Source organism: Barbatula barbatula, assembly GCF_947034865.1.
Source record: "Barbatula barbatula genome assembly, chromosome: 22".
Lineage (NCBI taxonomy): Eukaryota > Metazoa > Chordata > Actinopteri > Cypriniformes > Nemacheilidae > Barbatula > Barbatula barbatula.
Window position 1 is genome coordinate 3,444,949 of NC_136785.1, and position 17,875 is coordinate 3,462,823.

The 17,875-nt window shown below is 41.1% G+C and overlaps 1 protein-coding gene across 2 annotated transcripts in view; it reads left to right on the plus strand.

Annotated features, from left to right (window-relative positions):
• ccbe1 (collagen and calcium binding EGF domains 1) overlaps positions 1–17,875 on the plus strand; it is a 43,933-nt gene that overhangs the window by 12,715 nt on the left and 13,343 nt on the right. For both annotated transcript variants that reach the window (XM_079487453.1, XM_079487454.1), the window contains one exon: positions 17,561–17,613. In XM_079487453.1, the coding sequence (XP_079343579.1) occupies positions 17,561–17,613 (53 nt within the window). The remainder of the gene's footprint in view (positions 1–17,560; positions 17,614–17,875) is intronic.

A 17,875-nucleotide genomic window follows, 5' to 3' on the forward strand; every position in this document is an offset into this window, starting at 1 on the left:
CACGGGTGATTAAATCAAACATTGTGATGTTTATGTGGGTATGCACAGGAAATTGTACATGGTCTTGCAAAACCGCAGTCTGCGTTTATTCTCTTTTAGATGGTTAACCATATGCCTGTTATGAGATTTACAGCACATATTTCACTGACTGAATGTTTGGCTGTTTTGGTCTTGCTTTTTTACACAGTTCGCGGTAATTTTAACTCTTTATTTAGTCTCCCATTAGGAGAAAATATAATTTATCAGTCCTTTAAGGATTTTAGCCAGTAAAAAGAAACGTTATGGACAGCAAAGAGCCACAGTACCAACCTCTTCTATTGCTAACAGCTGGATATTCTAAGTTAATAAAGAATTTGCTTGATGTAGCAAATTTTGACGTGACTGACATCGTAGCGCTATTGTAATCGTGTACGCTTCTGAATTTGAATATTTTTGTCCGTCAGATGGAGTTGCTGTAAATGCCAGGTCATGCATAACTCTGGCACGTCAAGCTGATCTCAACTAGACATACGGGTCTCGGTTCTGGACATGCACATCACAGTCGTCTCGTTGTTCTCTAACTCGAAAAACGGTGGACATTTGATACCTCGTAAGCCTGTGACTCTGTGAAGGTTAGATGTGTAATGTGTGAGAATACTTGAACAGTGCCCATCTTTAAAATTGCCTTGTTGATGTGTAGAATGTATATTTTCCCCTTAACCGATTTGTCCTGATTAGGTGTTTTTGTAAACTTTTCATTCTCCAGGTCAGTGCCTGGGGACCAGTTACCATTAGATCCGTTTTTCAGCTTTTTTTTTTTGATACATTACGTCCATCGTTTATTCACGTCCACCACCGCGCGTGTCCTCGGGCATAAGAAAGTGTCGCCGTTTATAAGGTGGTCAGTCCGTGCACTTGACGTTTTCCTGGAAATTTCGTCCATTAGTGAGAAAATGGGCTGCCTGTTGACGGCTTCAGTAGTGAAAGCAGTCTCTCCACAGCGAATATGGCCCTGGGCCAGGGGTGCAGTATGGTTCGAGTTAAAAGTATAAAGGCGTCCGTAAAAAAGGGATGTCCGTAAATGTGGGCTCTGTTGAACAACTTATAGACAGACATGTTCTCTGTAATTTCCGGGGTTGTCAGGGTGAGAGACATCACGCATATTCGAGACAGTGCCAGGCCTGCTTAACATGCTTCTAAAGATACCTTGACTTCATCCGCCTGTCATATATTGAAGCCAGACACTCCAGCTCTCAGCCTTGTTTTGCTGGGGCCGTGTTCGAATCCAAGACGACACACACATCTTTTCTTTGTTTTGTTTCATTAACCTTCTCTCTAGAAGGTTTTGCCTAGTGTTTAGATCACGCTGATAACGAAATTGGTTACTGAGTGTGAAGACACAGATAGACATCGCTCCATATCAAATTTGTGTGACTTCTGGCCAAAGCGAGATTCTGAACTACATCTAACTACAACCACATGGGCTTTGGGGGTCCTTTCTACAACCATCGACTCTTGTCAAGACTAAATAATCAAACCTTTTTAATGCCAGCAAATGTGCAAAAACTAAAATGAGACCTTTTCAGTCTTCGGTTGTAATTTGGATATTTTAAAACCTTCGAAAAACAAGACCTCACACAATAATGATATAAATATTTGGCATTTGTGGGTTGGCCAGAGTGTCATTCAGGGCCAAAAAGTGTTTATCAAAGTGCTTTATAGAGTCTGTTTTCAGTGACATGCTAGATGTGTTTGGATATTATCTTAAGTGTTTGATAAATATGAATCTCTCTTTAATATTTGGAAATGTACTTTGTTGTGTAGTTGCAGTTTGTCGACCATTTTAATATAATCTGCATCTGACAGTGTTTCACTTGAGAATGTGCAACTGAGCATGATGTGGAAGTTAAATTTAATTAAACCAACCGTTCATGCAAGTTTAATATATACATAATTGCTTGTTTGAGATGAGACTAGACATGAATAAGAATTGTTGAGAAACTGCCAGGCTGTGTTTTTTCTAAATTGTATTTTATAACAGATGTTTACATATCGAATCCTGGAGAGGTGAGGTCTCTGAGTCCCGACATCTCAATACAGGGGTGCCTCAGGGCTCAGGGCTTGGACCGTAACTCTTTTCCGTATACATGACATCCTTAGGTTCTGTCATTCGGAAACCTGGCTTTTCCTATCATTGCTATGCGGATGATACACAACTCCACCTGTCATTTCAGCCTGACGATCCGACTGTTTTGGCACACATTTCAGCATGCCTGAGTGATATTTCGCTAAGCATGTACTGTAAATACCCTTTTCAGCATATTAAGGACATTTCTAAAGGAAAAGATACTTAACAAAATTGTAATTTACAAATATTACCCATATTTTGATATATAGTATGTATTAGACAGGTTTTTGAGATTTTACATTTGGGAATGATTGATCACCACTGGGACACCTGACCTTTCTTTAAGGGATGGTTAAGCTAGAAATCTTTCATCATTTAGTCGCTCACATTCCAAACCTGTATGACTTCTTCTGTAGAACACAAGAGAAGATTTTCTGAAGAATATTGGTAACCAAACAATATTAGACCCCATTGACTTTCATTGCGTGAACATGAAACCACCGAGACATTTCTCAAAATATGTTCTTTTGTTTTCCACGGACGAAAGCATCATATACAGGTTTTGAACAACACGAGGTAAAAAAACAACAGAATTTCATTTTTAGCTAAGATTACGTTTAAAATACTTTTAATATTTCTTCATTTTTAACGTTCAACATTATTTTACTTTGGAAACATTAGTTTCTCACACTTGGATACTTGTGCGATAACATCACCAAAATCCCCCGAGTGTTTCATTTAAACAGTCATTTACTCATGTTTTTTTTCAGCTTGACCTTTGTAAAGTGCCCCATGGAGATTAAACCAACAACCCTCGCATGACTAGAAAATTCAGAAGCCCAAAGATCTGATCTAGAATTATTGTGTTACAAAAGAGCAAAAGCTACGCGATCAGAGCCTGTTACACACATCAACCTGTGCACAGCAGGTCTTAAGAGTCATATCCTTTTTCATGACAAATCGCCTTGTCCTCTGTACCTCGTACAATTATATCATAAATGCCAAAGTCAATCCAGTGTGTTGGGTTTATTTTAGAATCCCAAGGCAACCGTGCAGACTGCAACTGGACTACGCAGAATCAAAGACGTGAACCTAACAGGAAAAACATTCCTCTCCAGACTCCCACCACCAAAAAGAAGACAAGATGAATTATACCTTGCATGTGAAGTTCCTTCAAAAGATTATCTACAATTTGTGATAAAAGGTGTTTTTGACAGTTTTCTCTGATCTGCGAAGCATCCAGCAGTTCAGATATTTTTAGCATGGGAAAGGAAGAAGGATTATAAAAGAACGATAAAATATAAAGAACAGAAAGGTATCCAAGTGTTTTTCAGAGGTAGCTTTACTTTGTTATTTATGTCTTCCTGTAACAGTATTCCCAGAAGGCTGGGTGTTTTGGAGACAAAACACTAGTATTTTTCGACAGAAATCCTCCTTTCTGGAACGATCTTATGAACTTTTTCTGGCATCGACTTTTATTCTCACAGCTCGGTTGAGTAACCGGCGTTACATGGCAGGCACTTCGCTAACCTCTGTGGTGAAGATCAGTTTATACTTAGAAGTTCATGTTTTGACAGATAACTCGCTGCGGTTTTGCCATTGATTACATAAAGCGAGTTATCGGAGCAGATCGACCAAACATGACCCCGTTCTACTATAACACATTGGGTTCTTGAGATTGTATTCTTAGCTCGTGTGTTGATGTTACCAGAACAGCCAAAGAACTGTGATGGATATCAAACTCGCTAAAAATTCAAAAAAGATTTGGGGGATTCCTCATTATTCTAACATAATATGCCCAGGGGTTTAACATGAGCCTTCGTGAAAATAACTTATTTGTGAGGTATATAAACCTTTTGAATGATTGTTGCAATAGTTGAGCTTTATGACTGATATTTTGATGTTTATGTATAGGGTAGACTTTCCAGACAATTCCCAACGATGATCGCATGTGTTTACTGGCTCCCTGTTTTTTGGCTGCTTTATTCGTGAACGGATCATAGACACAAACATCAGAAAAGACCAAACTACGTACAGTTGTTTAAAACTGCAGACAGATCCAGTCATTTCATCCAACCAATATGTTAAATGTAGACGGCTTCTTTTGAGCTGTTTATTGCGAACAACATAGAACAGTCCAGGGAAATAGAGAAATTACTCTCAGAGAAACAAAGAAATGACTCGACACAGATATTGGATTTCTTGAGTCTCTCAGGTTTCCTGAAATATGTCCAGCTTGCCAGTCTTGCAATGGAATTTTCTCAGACTTAAATTTCTTTAAAGCCTCGTCTTCCCTTTTCTTTTTTTAGATGTTATATCATATGTTACTAAGTATATCCTTAATATCCCTTTTTTTTTGTCAATAGAAAAATAAATGAATCTTGTAGTTTGTAAATTGTGGTACACTTAAAAGAAGGTGTTATAAAAGGTTAACCATTTAACCAAATTAACCATTTATGTATGGTTCCCAAAAAAACATTCATGCCAAGAACACATTTCTTTCTTACCTTTTCATAATCTAAAGAACCTTTTTCCACTAAAAAGGACCAAAGGATGTTAAACAGACTGGTTCGTTGGATGTTAAAGATGGGGTAACACACAGTTTCTGCAAATCTCATATTAATCTTAAGTGCGTATACAGGAGAGATGCACGATTAGTCGTTAAAAGATTCCTCACGGCCTGGTCCTCTTTCGCCCTTCCATGTTGACTCTCCTCTCTTATGCTTCCGGAGCTCCTCCGTGAAAGATGCGAGACCAGTGCACATGCAGCTGACGCTTGTTATCACTCCCGTCACCGGCCTCGCGCCGTTCCCTCACGGCTCTCGTCCCGCCTTGCTCGCCACAACTGTGTTGGTGTTAATCATTGGTATCATTCTTTAAAGATCTCTTCAAGCCATCTGTAGATGTCAGGCAAATTGATCAATCTAAAGACCTTTAATTGCAGATGTCACCTTTTGAATTAGTTTGCTCGGTGGATGACGCGTGGGCGTGCTTTTTCGGGAGAATGGCCATTAAAAGGAATTGGATCCCTGTTTAAACTTTCCGAAACAAGTTGGAGGTTTGGGGGAGTGTATCGAGCACAGAAATACTACGTTATACGTCCAACTAGTTTTTAACAAGTTGACCATGTTAAGCATGAGAATTCAGTACGTTTAACAGTGTAAAGATGTCAGAATGCATGAAATAGCATGTAACCCCATCTTTGAAGGCTCTTACAGGCAAAAACGGTTCTTGTGTTGCATTGTGTAGCGTCTTTATAGCAAGGGATATATAGATACTGAATTTAAGAATATCATAAATAAATGTATATTATTCATAAAAGTATAATTTTTTTTATTGCAATTTTATTTGCAGTATGTGTTTATTATTAAAATTATTGAAACCCGCTGTCAGACATAAAGTACTTTACTACTGCCCTTAACCCACACTAATGTACATTGTGCTTCTCAAAAACATATGGCTTTCATTTTATTCTGCAATGTGACAGTGACTCAAACTAATTTATCATCTTTAGTCTATGTAGGGCAATGAAAATTGACTTTAAATTGAATTGCACTGTCAAACACTGTTTCAAATAAATTTGATTTACAGTAGTTGCTGATTAATATAAAGAGAGGTTAAATATAACTGGATTATATGGTGCCAATGCCAACATAAGGCTCATAACCATCTTTCTGAATGTATCATAGCTTAAGCAAAATTGAATATAGACAGTGCTTAAAACGAAAGCCAAATGATTGCTGTAAACCCGATTGAGAACCAGAGGACTTTAGTCCGGTGGGTTACCAGGAGCGCACAGACTCCCTACCCTCATAAAAGAGCAATGGGTGGTGTTACAGTACGCAGGCGAGAGATGGAGATGTGGAAAACAAGGACTCACATCTGGGGCCAGTGTGGAGGAATGTGCAGAGAGTATTTTGCGTGTGTGTCAGATGCTTGATCAGTGCTACATTATCAAGATTCCTCTAAGCATTAGTGCAAAGAAGGTGAAGTGGCTTTCTGCGTCAAAGCTTCATCAAAACATTCAGACCCCCCCCTGAATACGAACAAGCACACACGCACATTTGGCGCACAAGCACAAAGATCGAATCAGTTTTCACAGGTCCATGTCAAGAGCACACGTACGATTCACAAACGAATGAGACTGGCGTTTTTCATTAAAAAGATCAATACTCTTGTAATATTAAAACTTCAAACAACCATACACATTCACCAGGCCTGTGCTGAGTTATACACTCATTATATATAGTGAAATGCTAATGGATGGCTGTGTAATTTAAAGGTTCCAGCTGTAGAGCTTTTAGCTTGAGGGGGGAGAGAGATGCCCACCATGAATTCATATTATAGTTCGACCGCACTCCATGTACAGCTGCTAATGACTCAGGCACCAGGCCAATGATCTGGATGTTAATTATGAAATACATTTTGGGTGTCTGTGTTCTCCAGCTGTGAGCTTTTGAAGACTTTTACCGCTGTGCTTGATAGTGGTCCTCATTCAGAAGATTTTCCCGGGTTTCCCAGACGCTTTCAAGTTTAAAGTGATTCAATTAAAAATTATTTATGAAGCCCTTGTCGTGGGTTTTGCAGGAAAAGCTTTGAAGAATAAGTAGTGGAGACATAAAAAGTATTAATATAGAAATTAAATAAATAGTGAAGACACAAGAGAAACATAACGGAGACAAAAGAAATCTTAGAAAACTGGAAAATTATGAAATGAATAGTAATACAGGATAGAACATTATACTACAGCCTTTATATAGTTTACTTCATATATTTATTTATTCATGATACAGTTTGTTTAGCAATTCATATCTTAAAAACATAACATACAGCTTGATTTACATACTGACTTTAAATCATTATTACAAGTCTATCCTTGTGAATGGGGTATATGCACACGGAGCTCACATAGCGTCCAAAGGGAGCAATGGTATTTTTCATTCGGTCGCTTGATGCATGTAGGATTCTGGTCAACAACGTAAATCAAATCATCCAAACACTACGTCATACATCGACAACCAAAAAGGAGATTCGCTTCAGGCTACCCGTTTCAAGCTACCTTCAGAAATATGAAAAAAGCGAAGTAAACTTTTGCACGTACTCAACACTTGATCACAGAGGTGCACTGCTCAGCTGAATTCTAACGTTTTCTTACTAAACACATCATTATCAATTGGTGAAAAATGACCTCAGCTCTATGAGAGGGGATCGTGGTTTAGCTGGCGGAGAGATTTAAGCGGAAGTACGTCATCGCCTTGTGTGCATATACCCCATTGTGGTGAGACCCCACCTTCACAGTTTGCACCTTAAATTCAATTTGAATTGAAGATAATGTTGATGAACGCAGAATCACATGGTATGTTTCTCAGTGTGTCTGGTATAAAGTCATTATATTGTTTTGTGGTGTCTGTGTGTGTGTTTACTTCAGGCCTTTACTCGGTTTGTTTTTAAGGTAATTAGAGATCCAAGAGCCCAGCATGTGGGGTTGAGGTCACACTAATCCGGACCTGATTTTCTCCTGGTAACCAGATCTCCATCAGCCTGGGAAATCAAATAAACAGAACATTATGAAAGCACAGGTGCTACCGAAGCCGCTAATAACATCTGACGGTCTTAATGGCTCTGAAGAAGAAAGAACTATGTGTGTGTCTGTGTAAAACCAAATGAGACTCATGGTAAATGCACCTGTTTTTGTTTGCTAATGGTCTTGGAATGTCACCGCTCATTCATTGAGTTCCCGTGCTTTGCGTCTTTTGTTTACCAGAAGTGTCTACGTCTCTAATGAATCGAAGCAAAACATTCTCGGGTCAGTTTTGGGCTGTCTAACATGTTTCAGGACTACCTGACTTGCTAGAATAAGTCAGCTTTTCTGTTTCACCTGTGATTAAATGCACCTGTGACATCACCAGAAAGATTTATATTGAACCTTTCTCTCTCTCTCTCTCTCTCTCTGCCTCCCTCTCTTTTTCTCTCTCCTCCTTATATAACATGGAATAAGTTAGAAATCTTTCTGGGTGAATCAACCTGAACTAATCCTTTTCATCCAGTTTTAAGCCTCCTGAGGTCGTGTTCACATCTGGAATTGTCCCCTGACACATGCAGACCATATCAGAATAATCAGACCACACTGCGATACCCCACTACTTTTCAATTTGATCTTATCTTTGTGATCTGGCCCTGAGAGGATGTTAAACAGTAAATGATGCTGTGGTCTGCTATTGCAACGTGTTTTATTTCTTCATTAGTTTTTTCTATTTTAATAATCTACTAAATTAAAACATCTGGATTTTGCGCATTTTCTAGCTGCTATACTACTTGCTATCAAGATAGCAAATAAAGAACGGTGCAAAGTTTGTACAAATGTTATTGGTTGTCCTTCTTAAAAGTGTGAATGTAAAATATTCTAGAAATTTTGTTTAGATTTACTTAAAGGTCTTTGGAAAGGCTGTATAAAGACATTTATATAGTAGTCTTTCCTACTATGGTGGTCAATGGTTGCAAGAACTCTTCCAAATATATTTCTCTGTGTTCATCAGAACAAAGAAATGTATAAAGATTTGGAAGAACTCGAGGGTGAGTAAATGAAGACCGTTTGCATTTTTGGGCGAACTGTTCCTTTAAATTGACAGATATAAAGACAGCTATACAACAAAGCCTCAAAGCTGTTGACCATACATCTCGATACACCTGATCCTAACCAGGTCCACAATTTACCTTTGTGTGACTTACTGTATATAAACAAATGTCAGCATTCTTTGAAATGTTGCCTTGTAAATCAACCAAACAAGGAAAACTACTGTAGTCTCTGAACAAAGCAAAAGATCTTCAGATTTATGGCCAAACTCTTATGATTTGGGCCATGAACCCACAACAACCCAGCAATGTTGGTAGTTTGCGCATGTAAAAGATGACAACTATGTCTTTTAGAAATATAAGAATCTAGCACATATTTAAACACTTTAATAACCGGTTTCAAGCTTCTTTCATGTGCAGAAGCATAATGTTATGAACGTGTACAGGTAGTGTTAGGACTCTGTCCTTCCTGTCTCGAGCTTTCTAGCTCCCTGGGCAGAGTCATGACATTGCCACGTCTTTCGTGTTTCTGTAGTGTTATGTGTGGAGACATGTGGCTTTATGTTGTTACTTAATGCCACGTGTCTTCCTGTTATGTCTCTAAGCCCCACCCTCCTATCTCCTGTTAGGGTTTCATTCCCATCGTCTGTTTTGTAATTCACCTCGTTAGGGTTTCATTCCCATCAGCTGTCACCACTCTCCCCATGTAATCACTCCTCGTTAGTGTCTCCCTTTATATGGTCTCAGTTGCTCTCTGTTCAGTGTTGGTGCATTGTCTTTATCTTTTGTCTTATGGCTATTGTCTCACGGTAGTATCACAGTTTCTTGTCGTGTTGGACTACCCTGTTTCCTGTTTCGGTTTTGTGAAGTGTTTTGTTTCTAGTGTTTGTTTTCTAGTGTGTTTTTGTTCTTGTTTTTCCCCATTGCGGGTGTTTGATTTAATAAACATTTATATTTAACCCCTCGTCTGCCTGCATCTGGGTTCTGTCAAAACCATTTCGTGACAGAATGCACCAACCCATAAGAACCCAGCAGGCGGCGATTTTCCCTGCAAGGCCTCACCAGCCTGGTCCCCTCTCCAGCATTCGCCAGGGGAACTTGGACCGGGACGAGTACCTGGACAGGTTCCTGGAAGCCGCAGTGGAGGAGCTCTTCGGGGAGGAAGAGGTGACGGCGGCATTCAACAGCGGACTGAGGGACCCCCTATCGCCTGCGGAGATGAGGAGGCTGAGACCGCTTGGCTTCGAGGGTGTGCTCCAGTTCGCCATGAGCCGACCGGAGCCCAGTGTCTCCGTCTGTCCGAGGTTGTCTTCTCCGTTGGGCCCCATCCCAGAGGATCATACCCTGGAGCTTGGGGTGGTGACCACCACCGCACCATCAGCCTCGGACCCTGCAACCTCTTCACCACCTACCAGTCTTCAGGGCAAGCGTGGAAGGAGAGAGTCCTGGGGGTCCTCTTCGGAGGCCTCCAACGCGGAGCCAGCCCCGTCCTTCACCTCCTTCCTCCAGCCGACTACCAGGAGATTGGCTCGGCAGAAGAGGAAGAGGCAACGGAGGGGGGCACGTAACCCAGCCCAGCCGGCGCTCCTGCCGGTTCTCCAGCCGGGTTCACAGCCAGCGATCCAGCAGGCGTCCAGACCTGCCTCTCCGCAGGTTTCCAGACCTGCCTCTCCGCAGGCGTCAGGACCTGCCTCTCCGCAGGCATCAGGACCTGCCTCTCCGCAGGCATCAGGACCTGCCTCTCCGCAGGCGTCAGGACCTGCCTCTCCGCAGGCGTCAGGACCTGCCTCTCCGCAGGCGTCAGGACCGGCCTTTCCGCAGGCGTCAGGACCGGCCTTTCCGCAGGCGTCAGGACCGGCCTTTCCGCAGGCGTCAGGACCGGCCTTTCCGCAGGCGTCAGGACCGGCCTTTCCGCAGGCGTCAGGACCTGCCTTTCCGCAGGCGTCAGGACCTGCCTTTCCGCAGGCGTCAGGACCTGCCTTTCCGCAGGCGTCAGGACCTGCCTTTCCGCAGGCGTCAGGACCTGCCTTTCCGCAGGCGTCAGGACCTGCCTTTCCGCAGGCTTCAGGACCTGCCTTTCCGCAGGCATCAGGACCTGCCTTTCCGCAAGCATCAGGACCTGCCCTTCGGCAGGCGGCCGGACCTGCCCCTCCGCAGGCGGCCGGACCTGCCCTTCTGCAGGCGGCCTTCCAGCCGGTGCCTCAGCCGGCCTTCCAGCCGGTGCCTCAGCCAGTTCTCCGGCCGGCATCACCTCAAGCTTTTTTCCCCCTTGGACACACACCTCTCCCTAGCCCCTTCAAGTCCCCGCCGGTCTCGTCCGGTTGCTTCAAGTCCCCGCCGGTCTCGTCCGGTTGCTTCAAGTCCCCGCCGGTCTCGTCCGGTTGCTTCAAGTCCCCGCCGGTCTCGTCCGGTTGCTTCAAGTCCCCGCCGGTCTCGTCCGGTTGCTTCAAGTCCCCGCCGGTCTCGTCCGGTTGCTTCAAGTCCCCGCCGGTCTCGTCCGGTTGCTTCAAGTCCCCGCCGGTCTCGTCCGGTTGCTTCAAGTCCCCGCCGGTCTCGTCCGGTTGCTTCAAGTCCCCGCCGGTCTCGTCCGGTTGCTTCAAGTCCCCGCCGGTCTCGTCCGGTTGCTTCAAGTCTCCTCAACCTGTCCCACCCTTTTCTGGTGTCCCCAAGGTTTGGCCTCCCATTCCCCCACCCCCCCTCCCATGTTTGTTGTTTTTGTTGACCCACCCGAACCCCTTCATAGCCTCCATTATGTTCCCCTTAGTTTGTTCTGTGTTGTGCTTGTGGTGTTTGTCTTTGTGCTTTGGTGTTTTGGCCCGCTGAAGTTTCTCCCTTGAGACGCCATGGGGCGTTTCTGGGGGCGGGGGTAATGTTAGGACTCTGTCCTTCCTGTCTCGAGCTTTCTAGCTCCCTGGGCAGAGTCATGACATTGCCACGTCTTTCGTGTTTCTGTAGTGTTATGTGTGGAGACATGTGGCTTTATGTTGTTACTTAATGCCACGTGTCTTCCTGTTATGTCTCTAAGCCCCACCCTCCTATCTCCTGTTAGGGTTTCATTCCCATCGTCTGTTTTGTAATTCACCTCGTTAGGGTTTCATTCCCATCAGCTGTCACCACTCTCCCCATGTAATCACTCCTCGTTAGTGTCTCCCTTTATATGGTCTCAGTTGCTCTCTGTTCAGTGTTGGTGCATTGTCTTTATCTTTTGTCTTATGGCTATTGTCTCACGGTAGTATCACAGTTTCTTGTCGTGTTGGACTACCCTGTTTCCTGTTTCGGTTTTGTGAAGTGTTTTGTTTCTAGTGTTTGTTTTCTAGTGTGTTTTTGTTCTTGTTTTTCCCCATTGCGGGTGTTTGATTTAATAAACATTTATATTTAACCCCTCGTCTGCCTGCATCTGGGTTCTGTCAAAACCATTTCGTGACAGGTAGTTGACGAAGAAACCATTCATGTGTTCTGTGGTGTGACGGTAAAAACGTTGCTATTTTATGTTGTATATATAAATATAAATAATATAAAATAATGTATTATTTTTTTGTTTTCTGAATGTTTGCTGTTACACCATAGGACACACGCTACTGTTTATTTGTCAACTACACGTTTAACTAATATGTCTATGAGCTTTTGGGAAGACAATAGTAAAGTGTCTTTTAGAGGTCTGGCCTCCATCAGCCTGTCAACTGATAAACATTGTTAATATAGGGAGTGATTCAGTGGTTTTACATCAATATCTGCCATGCTGTTAAATGCTGCTGTCATTGACCTTATGTTCTTGTTACTTGGCTGTCTACATATACAGCTAATTGTTTAGCCACACAGACAGGTGTTTGGTTTAATGTTTATATGTTTTCCAAGCGATGTGTCACATGAATAATACGCACCAAGTAGTCGTAGTGTATAGCGTCCAAACGAACATCTGTGGTATCAGAACTTTTGTGAAGTTTCGTATATTTACGTAGTTTTGGATCGTGTGATGTTTACATTGTAGTTTGATTTTATGTTTAAACATTTCTGCCTCTGTTTAGAACATAATGGGATTTGGTCCAGCTGGAGTTTGTTCTGATGGATGTTATTATGCCGGGTGATTATTCACATTAATGATACAGAGACTTGTAAATATTCTGCTGCAGTCCTGATGTCTTGCACAAGAGCTAAGGTACTAAATATTTATATAATGCAAATTTTTTTGTAACGTCCAATACATTTATAATAGGCAAAGGGTCAATGTGGATATGCATATATAATGAAGATGCAGGAAACAACTTTGAATTTATTTTGTGAAATTATATTTTGGAGGCAGTGATGTCCAACTGACTGCCACTCCCATCCTGCATTTTTTTTAAAGTGAAGCGTGATGTTTCTGCACCACCAAACACAAATGCACCTATAATGGTTGTTTTCAAACTGGTTTTAGATGCTCTTTCCATCTGTTGTTGGTTGAGCCAGTGCTGTTATGTCCATCCCCTTCGGGACATTTAAACAAACAGACTTTCGATTGTCTGCTGAATGCAGAAATGACACAATTCACATTAAAAGACTTCAGTTGTACAATATTTATTTTATTAGTTATTGTCTGTATGATGAGATCATCAATATATCATCATGACATTTAAGATCGTAAATGAATTGCCAAACCCTTAAACTGTAACCAATTTGAAGGCACCAGATGGATGGAAACAGCTCGGAGAATCAATAAATAGAGCCCTAAAAATATTGTTGGAAAGCGTAGCCCGGCAGACACAGGTCCAGGGTCAGTTCTGACTGTTCTCTCTGTGCGTGTCCTCATTGAGTTGTATTTGGTGCTTTGCTTGTTTGTCAAGATAGTTTGTGAGTTTGTAAGGGTTCGGGATTAATTTGCAGTCAGAATACCAGAAAAACTCAGCGTTTGTCTGTCTCCATTTTGTTTCCATTTGCACTCATTGAGAAACAGGTGACATATTTAACAGATTTGTGTATAATTATACATTTGTGTTTACAAATTGATTTTGAGTGAATCTGACACTGTAAGCCACTGTGTGCACATGACCACAAACATGCCTAGAAGTGTGAAATTCACCTCCTGCTCACATCCCGTCATCACCTTCCACATCAAGAGATTTTGGCTTCTTCTGTTCTTTTCTATCCTCCTCTTTTACTTCTCAACACTCCTTCCCTCTGGACTCTCTCCCTCTGTGCCATTTTTCACCATCTTTCACATTAAATGTGAGTTATAGTGCATACGTGGAGTCAGTTTTAGAGTTTGACTGGTTCAGAAGAGGGATCTTCGGTTTCCCGGAAAGGCATTAATTTAAACCAGGACTAGGCCTTTATTAAATTGGAGTATTTAAGTACATAAAAAACATACCTCACAAATAAATACTGGTGTGCATCTCGAGAAAAAACAATCACACTGATCTATTTTAAGATGACAGTGAACAAGTTTACATACGTAAAAGGTGTAAAAACAGTTTCGTTTTCTAATAATATGCAGTTATTATTACCTTACTTCTTGACTGAGTCTCAAATGATTAGTTCGGCCATTCATCGGTCTAATCCCCTCCTTTCTGTCAGCCAAATCTGATTTGATTGGTCAGATGGTCTAGTCTGCGGTGATTGGTCTATCGCACACAGCGTTGCAAAACTGAACAACGGCGGGCATTACACGGAGTGACGCAAATCTGAAATTAGAACGACAAACGACTCGTTCGGATGATTCAGTCGAGTCCTGAATCCCAAGGCAATAACTTTATTTGTTCACTTTTGGCTTTACAACTTGGCAGACTGCTTACATTAACACACAGCAACCGCACGAGATGAAATTTTAAGGACATTGTAATAGTTACTCTTTAAGTTAGTCTGAGACTACTCGTAAGACGGGAAACCGCCCCATAAAGTATAAAACAAAGTATAAAGCGTCCTGTTCAATATTTTCTCTGTATCTTCTGTTCAGCCTTCTGGACTTACTGAAGCAAGTCTAACCCATGGAACATAAAAGCCGTTTTCCTGACATTTAAAGACATTTAAAATGGTCTTTTGGCATCTAATGAACTCAAAACGGTTCACACTATAAAACCTGTTTGGAATGGTTATAAATATAGCGAGCAGCAAACAAATCCAGTCGAGGTCTCCGTTGTGTGAATATTACAGGTTGTTGTTAACGGTGTGGGAAAATAATGGAGTTTTTTATGGAGGTTCATAGACAGTCATTTGTTCTGGGCAACATACGGCCCAGGATGTGGAAAAATGGCAAATCTTGAAAGCTGCCACAGATTGTTCTGAAAACTAATATTTTTTAATAGGCAGTAATTTGTGTAAATGTAATCTTGTCTATATTGCATTACATACTCTCTGTCCTGGTCTGGTTGTTATTATTATTATTATTATTTTGTGCCTTATGATATTGGGAATAGTGTTTTGTTTTGAGCGTGTATGAGTGTGAGAGAGACTTCCCAATATTTTCATCTAAAACATCAAACAAACCAGTAAAGCCTTTCACTGTGTGAATTGGACCAGCGGGACCACCTGACCAGCTTCATGATTAAAACTCAGACGTGCCTTATTCTTGATCTTGCCCTCGTCTTTGGCTGTAAAAGTGTTCGTCTGGAAATATATTAGCTGTTTATTATCTTAATGCTCTAACTATGACGCATTTAAAAGTTTATCACAGTGATATTCTTTTAAAATACCCCATTAAAATCTGTTTATCAAGTCGCTTCCAGATTATACCAACAGAGCCACTCTACACACTATACGTCCCTAGAATTGATGAGTAATACATTTGGAAATGTTGTTTTACATCAATTTTCCCCCGTTTGTGTTTTTTGTGTTCGTTTGGGATTCTTGGGAAACATTCGGGAATCGTTGTAGCATAGTGTTGAAATGAGTCATTTGTGTTGAGGCTTCCCTCGCGGTGCCAAAAGTAAAACCGCTCCACAATGGATATCCAGACAAGAGGAAGGGTTTGGCACAGATGTATTATTGTTTTTTAAATGCGTTACCTTGGAGGTAAGCAGTCCATCACTGTAGAGGAAAAATGTTTATGGATCTTTTTTGCTGTTCTGGCTCTTCTATCTGTCTCATTTTGTGAACTGGATATCCCATTAAATGTCAGGACAATGCAAAACAGAGGAGACACTTATACATATTAATAATGTGTGTGAAGTAAATTACAACCACATGCTGTGTTTCTTCAGACTTATACTTGGCTTATACACTAATAAATACTACTATTGCTCATATTTGGTTTGTAGTCTGACCAAACACCTTTAAGTATTAAACTTGGATGCAAACCTCATTTGTGACTAGGGTTGGGTACCTATATATCCGGTACGTAACTGGACCGAATCAAAACGCAGATTTCAGAGCCTCATTTCGGTGCCACTTAAATGCTGACTGAACCGTCAACATTTAACCTCATTCATGTGAACGAAAGTCGGAAAGCTCAGATAATGCAAATCCAACACATCGTACATAATGGTTAAATGGATCTCGAAGGATCCGTGATCCGCGTGGATCGCGCTCACCCCACGGATAGAAAAGCGCGTGACCCGTGGATTCATCATACTGGAAGACAGTTTTTATGCGCACTCTCTCTCCATCCCTCTATCAGCATTCATCACCTGGCGCCGTCTTTAACTTCAACCACTGCATAAGGCAAGTTTTCAAGTGAAAATAACCTTAAATCGAAACGCACATGACTTGTCTGTAATGCAAGCGATCGCAATAAAACGTGTGTTTAAGATCAATAAAGCGCGTGCTGTGTGCAGTGGAGCTCATTCTTAACACAGTAACGCATTTGACAAGACAGACAAGTGAGACCAAGCAATGAAAGTGCAAAAACCTTTTAGCATCCGTCAGTCTGAACTGAATAGGCATATCATCATACTTATTCATACTTATACTGTCTGATTTTAAAATAATGTTGTAATAAGGCTCTCTGTACATGGACTTAATCTGTTGATATATTATTTAAGGTATTTAATACAGCTATGGTGAGCATTTAGTTGTAGCTGGATAGTAAACAGTAAACACTATAACATCTTTCAATGTCCATGCTCATTTCACATTCATTTGAACTTTAATTGTGAATTTGTTGTGTTTTTTATTATTTAATAAATTCATTGAACTTATTGTTCTTTTATGTCATCCACCTGTGTTTTGCGGCTCTTTTTCAAAAGTATCGATCGATCGTGATAGATTTTTATTTTATGCCAAAATCATTAGGATATTAAGTAAAGATTATGTTCCATGAAGATATTTTGTAAATTTCCCATCGTAAATATATCAAAACTTTATTTTTGAGAGCGGATGGAGCAAAATCGCTAACAAAAAAAGTCGGAAACACGCCTACAAACGTCACTCGCTGTCCACTTTTTAAGAATTACCACCTCAAGTTTGGTGTCTATGTAAAGCTTAGAATTTCAGCTTTCGGGTTCATCTACTCTCCACAACGTCATTACAGCGGTAAACCAAAGGAGAGCGTTAAAACAAATCTGTATCTTCTTAACAGCAGCCTGCTACAGCGCCTCTGATGGATGCGATTTTCTCAATGTTTAGATTTTTTGCATCCGCAGATTCCAGAGTTGAGAGAGTTACAGCTCGGCCAAATATTGTCCTATCATAACAAACAATATGTCAATAGAAAGCTTTTTTCTATTTATTCAGCTTTCTGATTATGTAAAAATCTCATTTACAAAACATTTATCCTTAAGACCGGTTTTGTTGTCCAGGGTCACATTTGTGCAATGGAAAGTTTTTGTGGTTAAGTATGCAATTACAAATGTCCAATTAAAAGTACTCCACACATTTTTGCGACCACATAGCAGTGACCTTGAAACTGCAATAACACTAGCAGTTTTTTCCTATAAAAAAGGTACAAATGTTTTTATTTCTGTCTTTCAGAAAGAAGTGCTGTGAGGGTTTTAAGTTTGTGCTCGGACAGTGTATACCAGAAGGTAAGATCTCTCTCTTTCTCTCTCCCTCTCTCTCAGTTTGGGACTCCTGGGTTTAACTTTCCCTGAAATTTATTTTCAAAGTTTTCCCTTGCCAACCATTAGAGTTTTAAAGCGAATCATTCCGTTTGGAAAGCGCTCACATAGTGCCTTTTCAATGTTTTTTAACCTTTCCCCGCACACCTTAAAAAGCTTGGCAGCGTTTTCTCACAAGTAACAATTGCTTGATTACCCTGTCTGTGTTTTTATAGTGGGAACAGGTTTG